At 47.2% G+C, this 18912-nt stretch overlaps 7 protein-coding genes across 7 annotated transcripts; 4 read left to right on the forward strand and 3 right to left on the reverse strand.

Moving 5' to 3' along the window:
• Positions 1-309: 309 nt before the first annotated feature.
• BDCG_02654 (mitochondrial carrier protein) lies at positions 310-3148 on the forward strand. The gene is made up of 3 exons (XM_045418203.1): positions 310-1330; positions 1483-1780; positions 1844-3148. Exons 1-3 carry the CDS (start codon positions 914-916, stop codon positions 2662-2664), a joined length of 1536 nt encoding a protein of 511 aa, XP_045274834.1. The 5' UTR covers positions 310-913; the 3' UTR covers positions 2665-3148.
• BDCG_02656 (mitochondrial intermembrane space import and assembly protein 40) lies at positions 3036-9527 on the reverse strand. The gene is made up of 4 exons (XM_045418205.1): positions 9365-9527; positions 7247-9237; positions 6725-7148; positions 3036-6568 (listed from the first exon to the last, which is right to left on the reverse strand). Exons 2-4 carry the CDS (start codon positions 7458-7460, stop codon positions 6334-6336), a joined length of 873 nt encoding a protein of 290 aa, XP_045274836.1. The 5' UTR covers positions 7461-9237; positions 9365-9527; the 3' UTR covers positions 3036-6333.
• Positions 3252-6167, forward strand: BDCG_02655 (uncharacterized protein). Its single transcript, XM_045418204.1, has 3 exons — positions 3252-3504; positions 3591-3830; positions 3956-6167. The coding sequence occupies exons 1-3, from the start codon at positions 3425-3427 to the stop codon at positions 4710-4712; spliced, it is 1077 nt and encodes a 358-aa protein (XP_045274835.1). The 5' UTR covers positions 3252-3424; the 3' UTR covers positions 4713-6167.
• On the forward strand, positions 8462-11819 carry BDCG_02657 (uncharacterized protein). The gene is made up of 2 exons (XM_045418206.1): positions 8462-9411; positions 9870-11819. The coding sequence occupies exons 1-2, from the start codon at positions 9283-9285 to the stop codon at positions 11274-11276; spliced, it is 1536 nt and encodes a 511-aa protein (XP_045274837.1). The 5' UTR covers positions 8462-9282; the 3' UTR covers positions 11277-11819.
• Positions 11346-15809, reverse strand: BDCG_02658 (replication factor C subunit 1). The gene is made up of 5 exons (XM_045418207.1): positions 15302-15809; positions 15162-15186; positions 15012-15096; positions 12595-14954; positions 11346-12519 (listed from the first exon to the last, which is right to left on the reverse strand). Exons 1-5 carry the CDS (start codon positions 15395-15397, stop codon positions 11882-11884), a joined length of 3204 nt encoding a protein of 1067 aa, XP_045274838.1. The 5' UTR covers positions 15398-15809; the 3' UTR covers positions 11346-11881.
• On the forward strand, positions 15636-17240 carry BDCG_02659 (mitochondrial ribosomal protein L16). The gene is made up of 3 exons (XM_045418208.1): positions 15636-15787; positions 15850-16311; positions 16405-17240. Exons 1-3 carry the CDS (start codon positions 15730-15732, stop codon positions 16572-16574), a joined length of 690 nt encoding a protein of 229 aa, XP_045274839.1. The 5' UTR covers positions 15636-15729; the 3' UTR covers positions 16575-17240.
• Positions 16185-18522, reverse strand: BDCG_02660 (replication factor C subunit 5). Its single transcript, XM_045418209.1, has 6 exons — positions 18313-18522; positions 17624-18246; positions 17389-17557; positions 17206-17304; positions 17086-17141; positions 16185-17036 (listed from the first exon to the last, which is right to left on the reverse strand). Exons 1-6 carry the CDS (start codon positions 18397-18399, stop codon positions 17012-17014), a joined length of 1059 nt encoding a protein of 352 aa, XP_045274840.1. The 5' UTR covers positions 18400-18522; the 3' UTR covers positions 16185-17011.
• Between the last annotated feature and the right edge of the window lie 390 nt (positions 18523-18912).

Consider the following 18912-nt stretch of genomic DNA (forward strand, 5'->3'; position numbering starts at 1 on the left):
CTCTGTACTCCGTATTTCCTTTTGTGAAAAGGCCTTAGTAAATGAGCAACCGAGTTTATGAGTACAATATACAGATAATCAACTGACAGCACTTCCTCTTATCTTTCCTCTCAATCCCAATATACTATACCCCCCGAGAATTCCATATGAACAAAATGTCACGATTGCTCATATGGTATGAATAACCTACAATAACTACTAGCTGTCCCGGCGCCCCGGATCAACATTCCTCCGACCGGCCCGATACCCCAGCTATCAGAAAAAGGTCAGAAAAAAAGGTTGAAAAAAAGACAAAAAAAAGGAAATGCACGACAACTCAATTCCTTCACCCGCCCACACCACACGCAAACCCCAGCTCCGCATTCTGTTGTTTTTTTTGTTTTTTGTTTTTTTGTTTTTATATATATATATTTTGACCAGCGCAAGAATAAGGATGGAATCGCCCGTCCGCCCTTCGTTTCGAAGTTGGTAATTGGTTGTTACTGCTCCCTACCCTACCTTCGCTCCATTGCCTGCCTCTTGGTGCTTCCGCTTCCCTGGAAAGAATATCCCCAGGACAACCGGGCATAAGGATCTACCTGGAGAATCTGGATACATACGAAGTTTTATATCCCTTCTTCTATTCTCGCCGAGTCGTCCGCAATCCCCGCTCCGCCAACCCGCCCTAAATCCGAATCGGTGAACCTGCCGGGAGAAGCGGAGACGGCCTCCTCGGACCGGGAATAAAAGGAGCGGAAACGAAAAATATTTTTCCAATTAGAAGATATAGATATAATACATATGCACCCAACCCACTAGAGAGATAGAAAAAGAGAAAGAGAGAGACAGAAGAAAGTATCCCAATTCGCATCCCCGCCTAGTATAAACGAAACTTACGAAGAGAAAGAGAAACGGGAGAGAGACGGGGGCGGCGATGAGCCAGAATTCGACAACGACAAACTCGTGGATGTCGATGCCTGGCTTCTTCTCCTCCGGCACGAGCACCAGTAGCAGCACGACCACCGCTGCCGACAACACAACGAGTGCATCATCATCGCCCTCCACTGCTTCTGCCTCCGCTACCAATACCATCCCTGTCACTGCTCCTGCCGCCATTGCTCTTCTCCCACCTCCTACTGTATTTGGCGACGGCGATCGGGATCGGGATCGGGCGCATGCGACGATGACCACGGAGTTGGGGGTGGAGGGGAGAAATAAGCGGCCTAGGACGATGAGGGGTGATGAGCGGGTAGACGGTCATGCTCATGCTCATGCTCCTGCGCCCATCACTGCGCATGTCCATGTGGATGTTGATGTTGATGTTGAAGCTGCAAGGCCGCCGTATCTACATGTATGTATTACTCGGAAAAGGAGGAGGGGTGATGTTTTCTTTTCTTTTTTTTTTAACTAGGGAGGAAGGAGGGGGGGGAATTTATGATCATGCGCTACAGACAGGGGGGATCACATTTACTCTCATAACTAACCTTTTTTCACTATTTCTAGTCAATGATAGCCGGTGGTATCGGCGGGACCAGCGGGGACCTGCTCATGCACTCGTTGGACACCGTCAAGACACGGCAACAGGGCGACCCGCACTTCCCACCCAAGTACACATCCATGTCCTCCTCGTATATTACCATTCTACGGCAGGAAGGGATTCGGAGAGGGTTATATAGCGGAGTCACACCGGCATTCCTGGGCTCGTTTCCAGGGACGGTAATATTTTTCGGCACGTACGAGTATAGCAAGAGGCACATGTTGGATGCGGGGGTTAATCCGTCGTTATCATATCTTGCAGGCGGTACGTAGTTACACATTATATGTTCACTATTTTGTTACCTACGCTAACAAAGCCAATTTCTAGGCTTCATCGCCGATCTCGTCGCCTCCGTTGTCTACGTCCCGTCAGAAGTCCTAAAAACCCGTCAACAGCTGCAAGGACGATACAACAACCCCTTCTTCCGCTCCGGATACAACTATAGAGGCACAATCGACGCATTCCGCACAATCGTCCGCCAAGAAGGTTTCGGCACATTATTTTCGGGATACAAGGCGACGCTCTTCCGCGACCTGCCTTTCTCTGCGCTGCAATTTGCGTTTTATGAGCAAGAGCAGAAACTTGCGAAAAAGTGGGTTGGGAGTAGGGAGATTGGATTGCCGCTGGAGATACTAACGGCTACGACGGCGGGCGGCATGGCGGGCGTTATTACTTGTCCGCTTGACGTTGTCAAAACGAGAACGCAGACGCAGCAGAGTCCGGATTCGTTTGCTAGGGGGTCGGCTCCCTCAGCAGCTTGTTCTTCTGCTGCTGCTGGTGGTGGAGCTGGTACTGCCACTGCTCCTGCTCCTGCTCCTGCGGTGGCAGGAAAGCATAAGATGAAAATAAAAGAAGCGGCGTCGAAGAATATACAGTCTTCCAGATTAATATCGACATCCTCCCCATCCACATCCACCGTGAGACCCGGAGCGTCACTACTAGATACGTCGTCAGTATTTACAGGGTTGAAAATGATATACCGGACAGAAGGGATTGTGGGGTGGTTTCGAGGGGTTGGTCCACGGTTTTTGTGGACGAGTGTGCAGAGCGGGACGATGTTGGTGCTCTATCAGTATCTGCTAAAGAAGCTGGATACATACCAGGAGCAACGCGAGGGTGAGATGGGAGGCGGTGGGGCTGTTCTATGATTTTCCTTTACCCAAGCGCACCCTACACACAGCAGTGGTTTCCTTTCTTCGATGGTATATTTTATATTATACTACATTTTATTTTTTGTTTTCCCTTTTTCTTCTTTTTTTCTTCTGCTGTTTCCTAGAGGGTGAGCTATACCATCTCGTTGTTAGCCAGGGATGTGTGTCATTTTGCATAGACAGGCGTTTGGTGTCGGTTCTCTACCTCTTCTACTTCTTCTTTTGATGTATATCACTTCTTCTGGTGTCCTCGTATTGTTTTTTTCTCTCTCATTTTGTCGCTGTTGATATAACTGTACAGTACCAGAGGATGCCCTTCTGTGGCTCATACATACACTTTTGGCGGGATATGGAATAACTCTACTGCAATTCTTTTTATTAATTGAGAGACATGGAAGAATGCTCCATATAACTCTACGAGTAGTCCTATAATAGCATAACTATAACAATGAATCAAATAACAAACAATAAGCTAATGCCATTGTTGACACCGTCCCCTTTCCCGGCGTGGCTCAAGCTTGGGGAAAGGAAGCCGTGATGAAAACACGCTAGTGGCGCCGAGTAAACAACATCATCCGTCCAACCTCGACTCCCCGCGACGTATCTCATCCATCCCCCTTGATCCTCCACCCGCGTCATCCTCCCCTTACCGCCTGCATTGCATACCCAGTTACAGCTCTTCACGCTTCAATAAATACAATCGCATACTCTACGCGACTCACATTCTACCCTTATATTGTCCCTTCCCCACCCAGCCATGTCGCCTGCTTTACCCTACCTGCGCGGTCTGCGCAAGAGTGACCTCGTCGTTCTCGCTGAAGTCTCGAATCTCCAGGAGTATGTCCCGTTTCTTTTGTTCGATATATGCTTTTTGAAAACAATGGTATACCGTGTCGCGCACATTTTCTAATCAGACAATCTAGTTTTGAGGACTACAAGAAGACCGAGCTCGAGGCTGCGCTCGACGAACATCTCGCCGCGAATCGTGCCTTGCTTTCCGGCGAACAGAGGCTGGCAGACTACTACAAGCGTCTGTCGCACACATCGCGCTCATCTCCCGTCAAGAGGGAACCCAAGCCTGAGCCTGCAATGTCTAGTGATGATACCAGGAGACCTATCCGGTCGAGGCGACAAGTAAAACCAAAGCAGGAAGTCGAAGCCACGTTCGTTCCCTCTTATTCTCCCTCCTCTCTCTCTTTTTTCCTCACTTGCCATCACGCGTTTTCTCTTATTCCCTCTTGCGCAAAACGCACGACGATAAAAAAGAAGTATTAACAACAAAATCTAGAGATGAATCCGACAGCAGCGCTAGCAAAGAGTCCACCCCCGCGTCTCGCACCCCCGCGCGTCGCTCACTGCCCTTCTCTTCCCTCCCCCCATCCCCCGCTGTCATCACAGACGCGATCGATCGCCAAACCACCAAAGCCCGCCAGTCCATGTCTGAAGCCTGGGACGCGTCCGGCATAACCGAGCGCTCCGACGCGCTACGCTCTTGCCTCAGCAGCGTCCGCGCCATCGAGACCATCACCCTTGCGATCGAGCTGTACGGTCTTCTCGCCGACATCGTTCCTATGCGCTACCTAGCCACGTTCCCTGCCGTACCCTCTGTCGGGACCCCGAACTACGCCATCAAGGTCCCCGACCTCTTCATCCTGCTCGACGCGTCCTTCTGGGGCCCTTTCTCCCTCTGGCTTACCACGAGTATATTCCTACCGTCCCTACTCGCGTACTTCTTCAACCTGAGCTTGAAGATTTCTCAGCAAGGCGGCGGCAGCAGCATCCATGCTTATGGCACGCGTCGTACCACCACCTCGGTTGCTGCAAGGGTTGCTGAAACCGCTAACCTGGACCCACTGGTTTATAACGTCTCCAAGGCGTTGGTTTCGTACCTGGTGTACACGAACATCTTCACCTTTTGGAACGTGTACCGTCGGACGACGGTGATGGCTGTTCCCGGTGCGGTTCCTGGTGGACTACCTGGTTTGTTGACTGGGTCCGCCATTGGGATGTTGGGGAGTTTGTATGAGGCGATTCTGAGGAGGTGAAATTCTTAACTTTGTGTGTTTTTTTATTTCATTTTATTCCATTTTCTTTTACTACTAACTGATCTGGATATTGTTTGGACGTTGGACGGGGGATGATACGTGATCGGGGTTGTTGGCTGGATTAAGTTTCCTGTCAGGGACAGCTCGGAGGAAAAGGAGGTTTTGTTGGAGTGTTTAAACGAAGGGGTAAAATTAGGGAGAAGAATAACGTCCTTCGGAGAAGTAGAGGGGAGAACTTCTGAGCTTTCTTTGGAAGCATGGATTTTTTGAACCTGTGATTCAGGAGTTGGGATGGGCTGGTTTCTTCCATTCTTGTTTTTCTTGTTCCTCCGGTATCTATTTTTTTCTTTTTTTTGCTTCTATATGTTTCATGAAACCCCTCATTCGTTGGGTATGTTACGATTTTGATATTTTTGTAGCTGGGTTTCTTTTTCTTTTCCTTTCCCTTCTTGTCTTTCTTTTGCCCTTCCTCCCCCCGGTTTTCTAGCCATGCGGTAGTTCTGGTTTTCTCCTCTTCGTTCCCTCTTATACATATATCCGCGCGCTGTGCTTTTCTTTCTTTTTTAGCTGGGGAGTGAATTGGGCTTGGTTTGGCTTTGGCTTTGGCTTTTTGCTTTGGATTCGATTGTTCTAGTTTGGATACTTGTTCCTTAGGTTTTGCTGTTGTGCTCTTATTTTTTGTTTTCTATTTTAATTATGATGAGGGGTTTTTTGGTTCCCTTGATGTTGGTTTATATCTTATCTAGTACTTATTGGCTTCCCCCTTCTTAACGGTTTATTTTCCTGCCCTCTTCTTATTTTTGCTATTCTCAAGTTTAGGTTTGTTGGGCCCTCGTTTTATTTTCATATCCCTTGCAACCTTTGGATTTTCGGATACAGGATGAAGTAATTGGAAAAGTTTCGGGAGGTGTGGGTGGGTGTATCTTTCATACTCTCAGAATTGAAGGTCTTTGCATGAGTAGAGAGGAGACGGAAGGAGTAATGGGATTGGATAAGCGAAGGGAGGGAGGAATGTAAAGAACGGAGGAAAAGCTAAGTATTGGTTATTATTATCTCCTCTAGTCAAGCAAGCAACCACCTTTTTTCCAAGTGCCTTGTAGGCTCTATTTCACTTGCTCTGCCGGGCTGCTGAGGATTTCCATGAACGAACCATTTTAAAAATGCATAATATCCTTCGATTATGAATTTAGTTGTTGGGTGGTTGAGGTATGGAAGAGCGGATAGGTGGATGATGGTAGCAAGTATAAATACGCACAAGTTCAAGTACAAGTACAGTTGTAGACAGACATACATCAATTGGAGTGTTCCAAGAAGGTAAAGTAAGTGGGAGAAAATGAGATAGAAAATGGAAAGGAAACGAGGAGGAATCTAGTGTATAGGAAAAAGGAAATACGGGAGCGTAACATCGGCTGGCCGTGCTTAGTTGTATATATATTATGGCATAAATTTTTTAAATGAAACACAGCAAACACCCCTTGCTTGAATGCTGAGTGCCGAGGAAGATAAGACGAGTACACTCTCGGGTAATTTGGCTCATGCCTCCCTAGTTTTTTTCTATGTGTTCTTTTCTTCATCCCTCAGCCAACCGGTTTTATCGTGTCATCCGCCGAAAAGAAATTAACTATGAGCTTGTTGACGGCTTCGATTCTGCCTTGGGCTTCTCCTCTTTTGAAGATGCTGCGGCCGCAGGGCTTTCTGCGGGGCTTTCTGACGGTTTGGAGGGGTTTTCTCGCTCTTGTGTCGTGTCGGGGCGGGGGGATTCTGCTGTTATTTCAGCTAATTGGGCGTCGACTTCTTCCTCTTCTGTTTCGGTGGGGTAGATCTCGGGATGCTGGCGGAAGCAGTTTTGCATGCCCCTGTAAAGTGAAAGTGAAAGATTTTAAGATCAGCCATTTTGCACAATTGAAATGACAGCATAGGGGAGTGGGGATGAAGCTGCATAACGGATAATCGAGGCCCAACAGCAACCATGAGGGAAACAAGACCAGGAGCGTGAACGCGGCGAAACATACTCGAATTTTTCAATGCAATCCATCCCCTTGGGCTCTTCCGTTGAATACACGAAGCAACTGAACGCAGCTCTAAATTCCTCTCCGCACGGACCGTGCGCCATGCCACCTAGACAGGGGCAATCCCAATTGATCTCTCCGGTCTCGGGGTTGAAGGCGCCTTCGTTACTGGCTTCCTCTTCAAGCTCCCCTGGCGTTAAGAGCCTGGGCTCCGGTTCTGACGACGGAATCTCTATATCTGCAGTAGCGGCAAGGTCGGATGTTACTGTGGAAGAGGAAGAGGGGGACCAGGTATCTGCCGTCGAGGGCGCCGGGGAGGGTTTCGGTGTGACCTTCGCTCTCTTCGCCGATGTTATGGAGTCGAGGGTTGGTAGGGAGGCGTCATCTTCATTTTCTTTAAAGGCAGAAGAAGGCGGTTGGAATGAAACTATGCGGCGATTACATATACGTTAACTAAGGGGGTAAAATGGGAAGGACAAGTCAAATTCGCCCTTTTTCTTTTAATCTTTGTTGGTAGGGCCTTACAGCCAGGTTCCTCCGCAAATACAGTGCTCGTATTATAATAATAAACCACGCCAGCGGCAAGGGCCCATCTCAGCGTTGTGCCCTTCCAGCTTGACGGCTTGCGCGACGAGGATGTGGACTCGGTGCTTATGAATCGTCTTGCTTGGGGGAGTCGGATATGTTTTGGGACGGAGGGCGCTATTCGAAGAAAAGATCGCGAAGCCGGGCTAAACATTGTGAAATACAGAAACAGAAGGAAATAATTCTAGAGGAAAGAAAAAAAGATGACAGCTATTCGACGTCAGGAAGAATCATAAGTGAACGACCGCAGCCCAGAGGAATCGAGCAAGCAAGATCCGGCGCTGGCATCAAAAAATCGGAGGTCGGAGTTTTTCGCGCGGCTATGGATGGATTAGTCAGCGGAAGGTAAGCGCGGTAACCACTTTTGATGTCTATCCCTGAATGAGGAATGCAAGAGAAAAGCTTCAATTAAGCAAATAGAATGCCAGCCAACGCGGCTCTAGTAAAACATTCATCCACTTGCCACCCCAGTGTCGCTTGAATCCGGTCTCAATAACCCCCCGATTTCTATATCTGAATTTCTTTTCACTGCACTGTTACCATTGCTACAAATTGCAATGATGAGCTGAACCACGATTTCCTTTTCCAAATGTATACTCTAATCACCTTGTAGCCAGGAGCGACGTACAACTTGGTTCACCAGCCATATCTGATTTTTGAGGCCAGCGCGTAATCTCCTATTTCTTGCATGCAAAAATGAGTCTTCGGATAATGCCGGATTTTCGTCATTTCTATGCCACTTGTGGCAACGGGTTCGAAAAACAGGTGTTCAAAACCCATAGTGTTTCTTTTAATGACACATTTATCTCCTCCAGCCCTCGCTGCATTCTTGTACCGGATCAGAAGGAAGTACCACGGGGACAGTCTTGGTAAAATCTGCCTACGGTAAGGGCATACGGAATATAAAGACGTTTCAAGAGATATATTGCTATCCTGTCTCTCAACTGAGAGAAGGGTTCAGAAGCCACTACATCAAGTACTCCGTAGTAAATGAGTAAATCTCCATTGCGATGCGGAATTTCACCCTGTAATCATATGCAAAATCGCAATGATGTTATCGACTTTCCAGCAGCAAAAATGGCCAGATGCGGCTCAAGCACTCTGTGCAACTTCCCAAACAACTTTATTTCCACCTCAATAAATCCATCGACTATCCGTCACCACTCGAAAAGCTATCTCCTCCTGTGTACGCAGGAGTATTCTTTCTGGAACGATGCGAAAGAGGAAGATGTTTGACATACATACATATTCTTCTGCCTAGCCTGCTTCGTATCAGAGCCATGATCGGTGGCGCAGATCGTAACTTATACATGGATAGCTCAACCTTCTCTACTCCGTACAGTACAACCGTCAACTCCTGTCCAACTGAGAATCCACAATAATATCGCAGAGATAAATGTCAGTTCGTGCAAAGGAGGATCCCCGCAGCTAAAACACAGGAGAATTAGATTTATAAATTATTAATTGCTCCTCCCGCCCTTGAGTGACTGTGGCTGAGTTACTTCGAGAAATGCGGGTGACAAGTGCAAGACGCTTCAAGGAGCAACGTTCCCCGTTCCGAGTGGAAAGGCGCCCATAAAACAAACAACAAGACAGGGGCTGATTGGCCAAAGCAGCCTTTAGCGGTCAGTGTGGCCGAGCCTCCGTACGCACGAAGCATCGGGGTTTCGAGTATTGTGGACGGCACAACTCAGCGCTCCGGGATGGTTGAATTAGCGCCACAGGAAGTGGAGAAGAACAGGAAAATAACCTAAAAATGAATAAAACACTTTGCGTGAAGATGGCCTGTCTCAGGCCACTGTTCGATTGGATTGATTGCGTTTGGAACAAACTCACGGCCGCCTCCGTACTCCTCTCTTTATAATTCTTCTTCATTCATTATTCATTTCTTTGGCCTTTTTGGATACCTCATTGCTTATCATTTTCCACGCCTAGTTAAAAGAAACAAGATTAGTTAGTTATACCTAAAAAGCACTATGAGGAAGCCCAAGGACAACCCCAGAACAACTGTCGCCATTATCGGCTCAGGTATGGCAGGACTTGTGACGGGATATCTACTCAAGCAAGATCGGAATCAACGATTCGATGTCCAGGTCTTTGAAATGGTACGTTTAATGGTTTTTATTCCTGTCTTCGCCACGTGTGATTTTTTTTTTTTTTTTTGCCCTCCAATTCAAGTCTCCCCATCCAGGTATTCTTTTCCCTTTATTTTCCCATCCAAAGTTGGGAGCTTTGTTAACTTATGATATTTTGTGCGCTTATTAAATATATTGGGCAACTTGCCATTCGCCAGTTGTAGTTTGGTCCTATCCAGTTGTTCCACCAGGTTCAAATGGTTCCATCCTTGTCTGGCGGTTTTTGGAGCCTCTTGCCCCAGCCCAAGCTTAAAGAGGGGGTTTTATATAGCCCCTTTTTGGCGTTCGGCGGAATTTAAAACTCAATTGTTTATTCTAAACTTTCTCTACATTTATTTATGTCCTTATAATATATGATATTTTATTTTCATTGGCCAATTCATGCAATGGGATAAACCTCGTTGGAGCAGTACTAACAAAGTTAACAGCAAGATGAACTATCTCTCGATTCAGCATCAATCACAGTCCCTTCAGAAGATGGGGAGGGGATGCGAATCGATCTCCCAATGCGGGCTTTCGCGGGCGGATTCTACAGCAATTTAAGGAGAATGTACAAACACCTAGGGGTGAAATCCATTCCCATGCAGTTCCTGTTTCCACTGTCAAGAGCGCCAATTAGCAGAAAATCGTCATCCCTTTCAAATGAAGGAATAGAAAATGATGACGCCTGCGAATGGGAAGACGACGATACGAAAATCATCCCGCCAAAGCCGTATTTTATCCATTCATCCAACAGCCATCGCATCCCTCCTGTGCGGCCTGAGCACCTGGGGTTATGGGATTGGACAATGGAGTTTGCGTATCTCTTTTTGTGCTTTACGTGGTACACGCTATGTTGCTTTTTTATACCCCCTTACCGATCAAGAAACCAATACCAATCCGTGTCGCCCACTGGTGCAACAAAGCTGGAAGACGCATCCTTATGCGAAACTCTTGGTGAATACCTCCGGCGGATAAGGCTTCCCACGTACTTTACGCAAAACTACATAATCCCCCAATTCTCAGCTGTGACAACTTGCTCTCACGAAGCTCTTCTTAAATTCCCGGCCAAAGACCTGATAGATTATTCGACGCAGACGTTTAACGTGCCCTACTACGTCGTGCACGGGGGTGTGAACGTCGTCCAAAAGAAGCTAGCCGAGGGATTGAGCATCCAGCTAAACTCGCGAGTAATCTCAGTGGAGTCGCTATCTGGCTCTTCTTCAAAAGTGCGCGTTTCCTACCGGATTGGAAGGGAGGGTACTCTCCATCAGCAGGATTTTGACCATGCCATCATGGCCGTCACGCCGGATGTTGTTGGCGCTATATTTCAACCGCTCAGATCGACGATGACACAAGTGCCAACGACCCCCGTCGAGAGTATCGTACACAATGACACCTCCTCGCTCCGCACACTGTCACAGACTTGCCTCTTTGGCAATAAGGAGAGAAACGCCACCGGCCATGTGCCCTCATCACCGGAGACACAAGTCATTCATGTCCGTTCCTCGCCAGCCGGACTCACGGAGGCAGTCCACGAATGCGCTGCGTCCCTCCTCGTCACCACCGCCCCCGTAACGCCCATCAATCCGTCCAAGATTATCCACCGAACGCGCTTCACTAGAGTGCTTCGTACACCGCAGAGCAGGGAGGTTGTAAATCGCATATTTGGGGGCGATTCTGGTGCTTCCCGGGTGTCGGAGAAGGGTCATCAGTGGCGAAATGGAGATGGGAATGTTTGGTTGGTGGGGGGTTGGTGTTGGGATGGGATGGTTTTGTTGGAAGGTTGTGTGGTATCCGCGACGCGGGTTGCTGATGCGTTGGGTGTGCATGTTCCATGGAAGGCGGTGTCATAAGATTCATCGACAGATAGGCAGACGGATTGGAGCGGATCTAGCTATTTTTTACGTTTTTGACATGATGGGTGGCGCACGATTTTATGTTTGGGGTTCTCTATGTCTATTTTGTTTGATACCTTTATATTCACCATACTTTTGGTACGTAGATATGACTAAACTGTTGGCTTATTTTCGTTGTTTGGGTTATTTAACTATCCGTATTATCTCACTAAAGATAGGAGTTTGATACTCGAATATAGGCATTCAAATCCTATATGGAGCCTGTATTTTAGTTTTTATATCCTTGTTTCAGCAGTAATAATACATGGTTCGGAAAGGAGGTTTTGAAGTTTCAATTGATCAATAGACGCTGATTGAAATATCTTCTCCCCTGTATCTATCTGAATCCGTAGCGATTACTAAGTCCAGAAGACTAATATAACAGAATGACGCATGGACACAGACACATAAGGTATCCTCAGTCGAAAATACTTGCAAAATAGTGTGCGGATGACTTTATAATTATCAAAACTCAACTAATGTAAGCGAACCATACAAAAGGGTTTACCCAGACCCCTGTACGTTTTGCACCAAAAAAGAGAAGCGTCAGTCTAGCCCATGACCTACGCTTTCCCTCTGGGCTTTCGAGCTTTCCGTGCGCCCTTCTTCGGCTTAACATCCTCTTCGTCATCCTCATCATCGTCGTCAACAACGTTCTTCTTGGTCTTCTTCGCCTGTGGCTTTGTAGCAGCCTTTCCTTTCCTCGCTGGGGTTTTCTTCGGCAGTTTCACATATTTATCCTTTTTCAGGTCGAGGTCGCTCTCATCGCCTTTAGTTTCTTCTTCGCCCAAAATCTCCTCGCCTTCGTCCGACTCATCAATGGCATCTTCAAGGTCAGGCTTCACCTTGGCAAGGTGCTTCGGCGCGACAACGCTTGTGGCTTTCATAAATGGGAGAGGATGCGATTGTTGATTATATAGGCGTGTGAAAGTGGCTTTCGTTTGTGAGTCGATGTTTAATTTCTTTTCATCCATTGAGGCGAGGCCAAGTTCGACGATGGAATCCCAGTCCTCGCGTGTGAGGAAGTAACTGTCCATCAAATCTATGACTTCTTCAACCGCGTCTTTGCCATGGACTTGTAACGGTCGTACCAATTTGTTCCACAGAGCAGGAAGGTATTGCTGGCGGATTTCATGCCGATCCCCAGAAGATCGTAGTCGCATGTGTCCCTGTATTTCTTTGATCTGACGTGCCATCTTGCCTAGAGAGAAAAAAATAAAAATTCAGCTTTTGAAGGAATAATATACGAATGCAGCGGTCGGGTCTAGATAGTTACCTTGCTTGCTATTGTTACCGAGCCAGCTTGTGAATGCCGGCTGCCGTGTCATGTTTCCAGCAACGAAGCTAGCAGGTCGGACAAAGCTGAATACGGCATGGGTGGGCATCAAACTCCATTGCTGCTGAGTTCCATGAATCATTCGATCCACTAGGTCACCATCACTTATACTCTGAGCAGCATTGTCGGCCAACTCCAACAACTTGAACTTCTGCTCTCTGCCTTGGTATGAGTTCGCTGCTGATGGCTTCGTATTGAGATAATTCTCCTGCAACATTAGGTAACTGAATTCGTGATCGTTAAAGTAAAGTTCGACCTTTTCATTCAGAGACGTTTGTGAACTTTGAGAGAACATTTGAGCACTCAGGATCTTGCTAACAATGTCCCATGGTTTTAGGATAACGTGTTTTTCCCAGGCCTTAGACATTTGCTTGCCTTGGTCGTAATCAAGGGCTTGTTGGTCAAGCTTCGCAGTAGACAACATATTTATTACTTGTCTGATATCGGCGTGGGTGCCCTGGATTAGATTGTCGAGGACCTGCGGTGTTATTTTTAATCCCTCGCGATAACAGATAGTAGATAGCCGCGCACGGATCTGTTCCACAGTAGGGCGCCTGAATTGTAGGTCGAATGTGACGGAGTCGAAAGGTCTCATTTTGGGAAGTCTTCGTTCGTTGCAAATTAGTATCATCGGGATTCGAGTCTTCTTGGCCACTGCAGCGAGGGCTCCAACACCACCACGGTCTCCAGCCGACATCCCATCTACTTCATCCATGATAAGAACCAAATTCTTTTTGCCGCTCTCCACCCTCTTCCCTTCCCCAGAGAAGTAACCTTGGAGAGAAGTAGTATCCAGCACCCCCTGAAGGCCTGTTTCAACAAGGCTTTTGCTTCTAGTATCACTTGCATTGCTTTCAACAACATCATAGTTCTCAAGCTTTGCTACAAGATGTGCAGCTGTTGTTTTCCCGATACCGGGTGGGCCGTGTATCATGACGGCACGATACAAACCTGTGCCATCTTTCCCTCCCTTTTTAAAATCCGCCATTGCACTGTTTCTCCAGTTCCGAAGCCAAGATTGAAGTTTTTCCACGGCACCTTTATTACCGCATATCATGCTAAGTGATGTAGGTGCGTACCTCGAGGTCCAAAGTCGACTGTCAACTGCGGCAGGCGCTGGCTTACTTGCCCCGTTCGTGGTCTTGCTTGTGGATGCCATAGAAGCCGCAGCCCTCTTCTTTTCTTCACGGTCTATCTCTGCCGCCATGTCCTTGATTCTTTGCTCTTCCAGCTTCTTCTTCGCTGCGTGTTGTTCAGCAGCCTTGCCATCTCCTCCATTTGCGGGAAGCCTTCTGATCAATTCGAATAGCCCATCTTCATTTATGGTTTTGAGCCCGAACTTCCGGATAGTTTCTAGCTTTTTAGGCCCTGCATCATTGCCCAGTACGACATAGCTGGTTTTAGAGCTTGGTCCTGAAGTAACTTTTCCACCATATCGTTTCACTAACGATTGGCCTTCTTCTCGGCCTAACGTATCAAGTACACCGGTGAAGACAAACGACAGGCCTGCCAGACAATTTTCTGCGCCAACGGGCAATTCTTTTGTGTCAGATGTAACAGGGTCTCTAGAACGTTGGGCGAAATTGAATTTCTTAGTGCCATCTGCGGCCGGAGGAGATGGCGGGCGCACCATCGGAATGCTGTCAAAGATATCCTGGATGCCCTTGTTTTCTGGCCGGTCCGTTTTCGTTGCTTTTGTTTTCTTCACTGCAGATTTGGAAAGGCTTTTTTGGGCCTGGGCACGGGATGGTTTTCTTTTCGTATCGATGTAGTCATCGCTCTCTTCATCCACACCTAATGCCTCCGACTTACGTTTTCGTACATTTCGAGACGGTGATTCCGTAGCCTTTATTCTATCCTCACGTCTGGTACGTGGGGTAGTTCTGGCTGGCTTTGACTTGGACGATGCAGCCTTTGGTGGTTCCACTTCTATGTCCTCAAAATCGCTGTCGTCCCCCTCCACATAGTCGTCGTCTCCACCCCTCCTTGGGTTTCGATAACCGGTTGCGAAAATATCATCTGCACCAAGGTCGTCTTCATCGTCGATGATTTGAGCAGTTTTAGCGGATTTATGCTTTGGTTGCGTCTTCCGCGTTGAGGGTGAGCTGCGAACGGGAATATCTATATGTTCATTCCTTTCCGATTTGGGTTTAGAATTTGTCTTGACTTCCGGAGTAGCATCTGCCCAGGCCTGTTTTGTTTCACCAGATTCATTCTCTTTATGTTGGGTTTTGTTCTTTTTGGACGATGCGAAATAAGCAGATGTCGTCGTGGGTTCACCTTTGGGTTCTTCGGGCTTGCTAATTAAGGATATTTCAGTATTAGGGGAAGCATGGCGTAGAATCTAGGCAGCGTACTGTTTTTTCTTTGGCTGGGGTTTTGGTGGAGGAGCCTGTTCAAGATCTTCATCCTCATCACTATCTTCTACTACCTTTCTACTACCTATAGGTCGTCAAAAAGGTTAGCAAGATATCGACATTTTGATCCATCGAAAGGACCTTTCTCACGTCGTTTTCTAGAGGATGATGCATCCTGAAGGATGAGCATTACGGTTAGCACGAAAGCAGGACTCGGAAACACCAATTTAGGCGGAATATATTTCCCTATACAATTCACAGCCAACCAACCATCAAAGAAACCCACATACCTCTGGCTTTTTGGCAGGTGTTTTTGTTTTGCTAGAACTGGTCGGCTGCCTCCCGCTGCCGCCAAAAAAGCTCCTTATGTCCGCAGGCATTGTCATTCAATGTATATCAAAAAAAATCCAATTATATCCACCAGACTAGAAAAGGTCCAAATGGCCCTAAGGAAGGAGGGCAGGCTCAGTATGCCACAAAACACAGACGATGAAGATTGTTGAAATAATTTCCTTGACCTTACGACACGTCGTTGCCGCATGAGTGACGCGCCAAAACACGTGAAGCGGCTACCTTGATGGGAAGTTGCTTATGTAAGTTAATGCGGCTCTCGTCGCTGGTCCGTGCACACCTGAGGAGAATTATTTCGCAGGTCGGAGCGAGAAATGATGCTTCCGCGCCATTGGGAGGGATAACGATTCGATTCCACGCCGGAAACATGGCTCCCCGATTAAATATCTTCCAGGGGCTTCAGTTAATCTCTCTACGCCCGTCCCGTGAGTATCCCTTCCAAATTTCCCGTTCTAAGGAATATGAAACTCATGCATTTTGATAACAGCCACCTCCTCCACATTATTGCCCAACTCTATACGATGTTTCTCTACGACCTCCCCCTCCTTCAACTGGCTGATCCCAAAGCACCGCGAGAAAAGGAAATCGCAAAAAGGCCGGCCTCGGATGCCAACTGGTGGTTCCTCCCGTGGAACAACAGTCATCTGGGGCGACTATGGCCTTCGTATGAAAGACCATGACCGTCGAGTGTCGGCAGATCAACTGAAGACCGGCTATGAAACGATCCAGAAACGGCTCAGAGGCATGAAATACAAGTTCTACCCGCGAGTAGCTGCCAACATCGGTGTATATACGAAAGGTAACGAGCAGCGTATGGGGAAGGGAAAGGGTAAATTCGATTACTGGGCTGCAAGAGTCGCGGTTAATCGAATCATTTTCGAATTGAAGGGGGATATCCACGAGAAAGTAGCGAGAGAGGCGTTTAGATTGGCAGCCGCCAAGATGCCTGGTATGTTTCTTAGGCTGCGTTTTGTTTTCCGGCTGGAAGTTTGAGTAGAGACAGAGACGCATGGCGGATAGCTAACACAGACTTTCCTCATAGGGCTTTATGAATTCGTGAAGAAGGGCGATCCTCCTATGGTGGGCCTTACAAAACTGCAGAATGGCGTTACGCTGGAATCATTGAAGAGGGCGCGGAGAGAAGTTCCGTTGAATTCGAAGGCAGCACAACCACCACCGCCGGAGGTTTCCGCACCTGCGCAATCGCAATAAATTCTTTCCGTTTTTCTCCGTGTACATGTACATTACGGCGTTAAAATATCCATGTGTCGAATAGAAGAGCTTTCCCAATAAAAAAATTGGTGTGCATTCTTACTTGCCGCAAAATAACGTGGCTCATGTCTGGATATTTGAAGGGGGCATCCTGGAATAGACAATGGGCACATTTGGGATTCCCAATAAACAGAGGAATATATAAACAGATTTTGTATAACCGGATTCTAAAGATTGGCAATGGCACATTGCTATCTTTTTGCTTTCGATAGGCGTTGCTCCACCCTGCGCAGCGCACGATCAAACCACAGCGTAAGACTAAAAAATCACAGCAATGACCCTGATCCCAATTGCACGGTTTCTCAGAGCAAACCAAAGCCACAGCCCCAAAACGCCAGATACGCCATGCGTTAACGACATGGAAGAGATACGAGTGCTTAGAATTCGAGGCCCATTAAGTAGCTACCACATTGTTAGTTGGGGAAAATAGCTGTTCTGCAATGAAGCTTACCTCTCGAGTACTCGCATAAATTTAGCAACAAACGCTTCCAGATGAAATATAACCTTCTGTGAAGTAATATCTATTAGCATGTTATCCTGTAGTGGTGATCTCATTTCTTCATGAACGTACGCTTCCAAGCTTTATCCTATGTTCGTAGAAAGCTGCCCATTTGATAACTTCGGGTTTCAATGCGTCGTCGATTTTAGGTATTAATTTGAAAGTCAACGTCTGGGGGAAACAACGTAAAAAGAAAATGTTAGAATAGTAAATTCCAAACTTGATAGATAGATTGGGTCGAGGAAGCTTATTCACCCTGAGGATAGTTGTTGGAGGGATACAATGCGTTAAAAGGTCGTATAATTTCGCTCGAACCTGAAGAATTCTGGCGGGTGAGCGCTCTGCCATGATTTCATCTGCTATCAAAGAAATCAATGCCTCCCAGTCTGGTGGCGGGATAGGAGTGTCATCCGTCACTTTCTCGCTATTGATAATGGGCTTTTGTCAGTTGGACGTTTCTGGTGGAAAGTCTCAGTTAATTGAAGCTTACTTCTGTGCATATATAGCTTCTAACATGAGAAGAGCACGTCTTAGATTCCGCCCACTCTCTTTGGCTATTCGTTTGTTAAGGCCTGGTGCCTCTGCCCAGCCTTCTTTTTTCTCTGCAACTTGCAGCGCTTGGCATATCTCAGCCTCAGTGGGCGCGGCGACCCTAACAAGGAGAGTTCTGGACCGAATGGGCGCGATAATATTCGCTGTGCTATTGGCAAGTAGAATAAGTCTCAGATTAGGACTGTATTTTTCCATCGTTCTTCGTAGGGCCGCCTGCGCATCTCTCGTGAGATGATCTGCCTCGTTAATCACAACGACCTTAAATCGCTGCCTCGCGGACAAGTCGACCTGTTGTGTCTGCGCAACTTCCTTTAGAAGCTCCTGGACCACAACCCGGTCGTAGTTCCCGACATCGGATGGGGTAATTTCAAGGTGGTAGATGGAGGAGACAATGTTGAATTCCAGCTTGCGATTGCTGCTCGTTTGAAAGACTCGCGCGTCGATCTTAATCTTTTCGACGCCAGGACCGAAAAGTTCTCTGAGCGTAGCAATTATTCTTGTCTTTTTACCAGCTCCCGACGGCCCATAAACTAAAAGATGGGGGAAATCACCGCTTTGCGCCTGCCAACGAGCTCTGTCGTTAGTAGGGATCGACTGGGGTATGTACGACTTGTTTTGGATGCTTACGAGTGATTTTAATCGGGCAGAAAGATCATGATGGTAGGTGAGGGCATCAAGGTTTCTAGGCCTGAGTCTATCGACGAGAAGTGCCATTGTCAGCGGTAAATCAAGTACTGGGAATCGAAATGCAGTTGTTGAATTGTGGATGCTTGATATAAGAGAACTTTCTCATCATCGGACGCGTGCTGCACGCGACCCTTAATTAGTGGTCTGTGCTTTTGCTGACTACCGAGGGTTGGTGGGGGAGAGAAACGCGAGCGGGACAACAGAGCTATGGGATAAGAGAACCTCGCAATTTGTATATCGGGTTTAAATATTATAAATATAATTCTATACAGTGATAAAGAGTGATGCTATTTATTTTAGTCATAAATATCTAATTCCCCCAAAAGAACGCCGTTTATCGTTGAAGTAATCCTTGCCCAAAATATACATAGCGGTATAGGGGAGATTATAGATACAGATATTCCGCCAATATCCCAAATGATTTCTTCGTGAAATTATCCGAGTTGCCCAGGTATATATAGGAGTTTTAGACCTAGGATGGACCTTGAATGGTCCACTGGCGATGCGAATGGGTGGACGGTGGAGGATGGGCGGGGGGGG

Source organism: Blastomyces dermatitidis (assembly GCF_000003525.1).
Source record: "Blastomyces dermatitidis ER-3 genomic scaffold supercont1.3, whole genome shotgun sequence".
NCBI lineage: Eukaryota > Fungi > Ascomycota > Eurotiomycetes > Onygenales > Ajellomycetaceae > Blastomyces > Blastomyces dermatitidis.

Excerpts from the sequence above, each read along its gene's own strand:
- BDCG_02654 (XM_045418203.1), top strand. The coding sequence starts at position 914 with ATGAGCCAGAATTCGACAACGACAAACTCGTGGATGTCGATGCCTGGC. Across the intron at positions 1,331-1,482 it reads CAAGGCCGCCGTATCTACAT|TCAATGATAGCCGGTGGTAT; the intron begins GTATGTATTACT and ends CACTATTTCTAG. Across the intron at positions 1,781-1,843 it reads GTTATCATATCTTGCAGGCG|GCTTCATCGCCGATCTCGTC; the intron begins GTACGTAGTTAC and ends GCCAATTTCTAG.
- BDCG_02659 (XM_045418208.1), top strand. The coding sequence starts at position 15,730 with ATGGCTCCCCGATTAAATATCTTCCAGGGGCTTCAGTTAATCTCTCTA. Across the intron at positions 15,788-15,849 it reads AATCTCTCTACGCCCGTCCC|CCACCTCCTCCACATTATTG; the intron begins GTGAGTATCCCT and ends TTTTGATAACAG. Across the intron at positions 16,312-16,404 it reads GGCAGCCGCCAAGATGCCTG|GGCTTTATGAATTCGTGAAG; the intron begins GTATGTTTCTTA and ends CTTTCCTCATAG.
- BDCG_02658 (XM_045418207.1), bottom strand. The coding sequence starts at position 15,397 with ATGACAATGCCTGCGGACATAAGGAGCTTTTTTGGCGGCAGCGGGAGG. Across the intron at positions 14,955-15,011 it reads CCCCAGCCAAAGAAAAAACA|CAAGCCCGAAGAACCCAAAG; the intron begins GTACGCTGCCTA and ends ATCCTTAATTAG. Across the intron at positions 12,520-12,594 it reads CGGTAACAATAGCAAGCAAG|GCAAGATGGCACGTCAGATC; the intron begins GTAACTATCTAG and ends TTTTCTCTCTAG.
- BDCG_02657 (XM_045418206.1), top strand. The coding sequence starts at position 9,283 with ATGAGGAAGCCCAAGGACAACCCCAGAACAACTGTCGCCATTATCGGC. Across the intron at positions 9,412-9,869 it reads ATGTCCAGGTCTTTGAAATG|CAAGATGAACTATCTCTCGA; the intron begins GTACGTTTAATG and ends CAAAGTTAACAG.
- BDCG_02656 (XM_045418205.1), bottom strand. The coding sequence starts at position 7,460 with ATGTTTAGCCCGGCTTCGCGATCTTTTCTTCGAATAGCGCCCTCCGTC. Across the intron at positions 7,149-7,246 it reads ATTTGCGGAGGAACCTGGCT|TTTCATTCCAACCGCCTTCT; the intron begins GTAAGGCCCTAC and ends ATCGCCGCATAG. Across the intron at positions 6,569-6,724 it reads GATTGCATTGAAAAATTCGA|GGGCATGCAAAACTGCTTCC; the intron begins GTATGTTTCGCC and ends TTCACTTTACAG.
- BDCG_02655 (XM_045418204.1), top strand. The coding sequence starts at position 3,425 with ATGTCGCCTGCTTTACCCTACCTGCGCGGTCTGCGCAAGAGTGACCTC. Across the intron at positions 3,505-3,590 it reads GAAGTCTCGAATCTCCAGGA|TTTTGAGGACTACAAGAAGA; the intron begins GTATGTCCCGTT and ends CAGACAATCTAG. Across the intron at positions 3,831-3,955 it reads AAGCAGGAAGTCGAAGCCAC|AGATGAATCCGACAGCAGCG; the intron begins GTTCGTTCCCTC and ends AACAAAATCTAG.
- BDCG_02660 (XM_045418209.1), bottom strand. The coding sequence starts at position 18,399 with ATGGCACTTCTCGTCGATAGACTCAGGCCTAGAAACCTTGATGCCCTC. Across the intron at positions 18,247-18,312 it reads CTGCCCGATTAAAATCACTC|GCGCAAAGCGGTGATTTCCC; the intron begins GTAAGCATCCAA and ends GCTCGTTGGCAG. Across the intron at positions 17,305-17,388 it reads CTCCAACAACTATCCTCAGG|ACGTTGACTTTCAAATTAAT; the intron begins GTGAATAAGCTT and ends TGTTTCCCCCAG.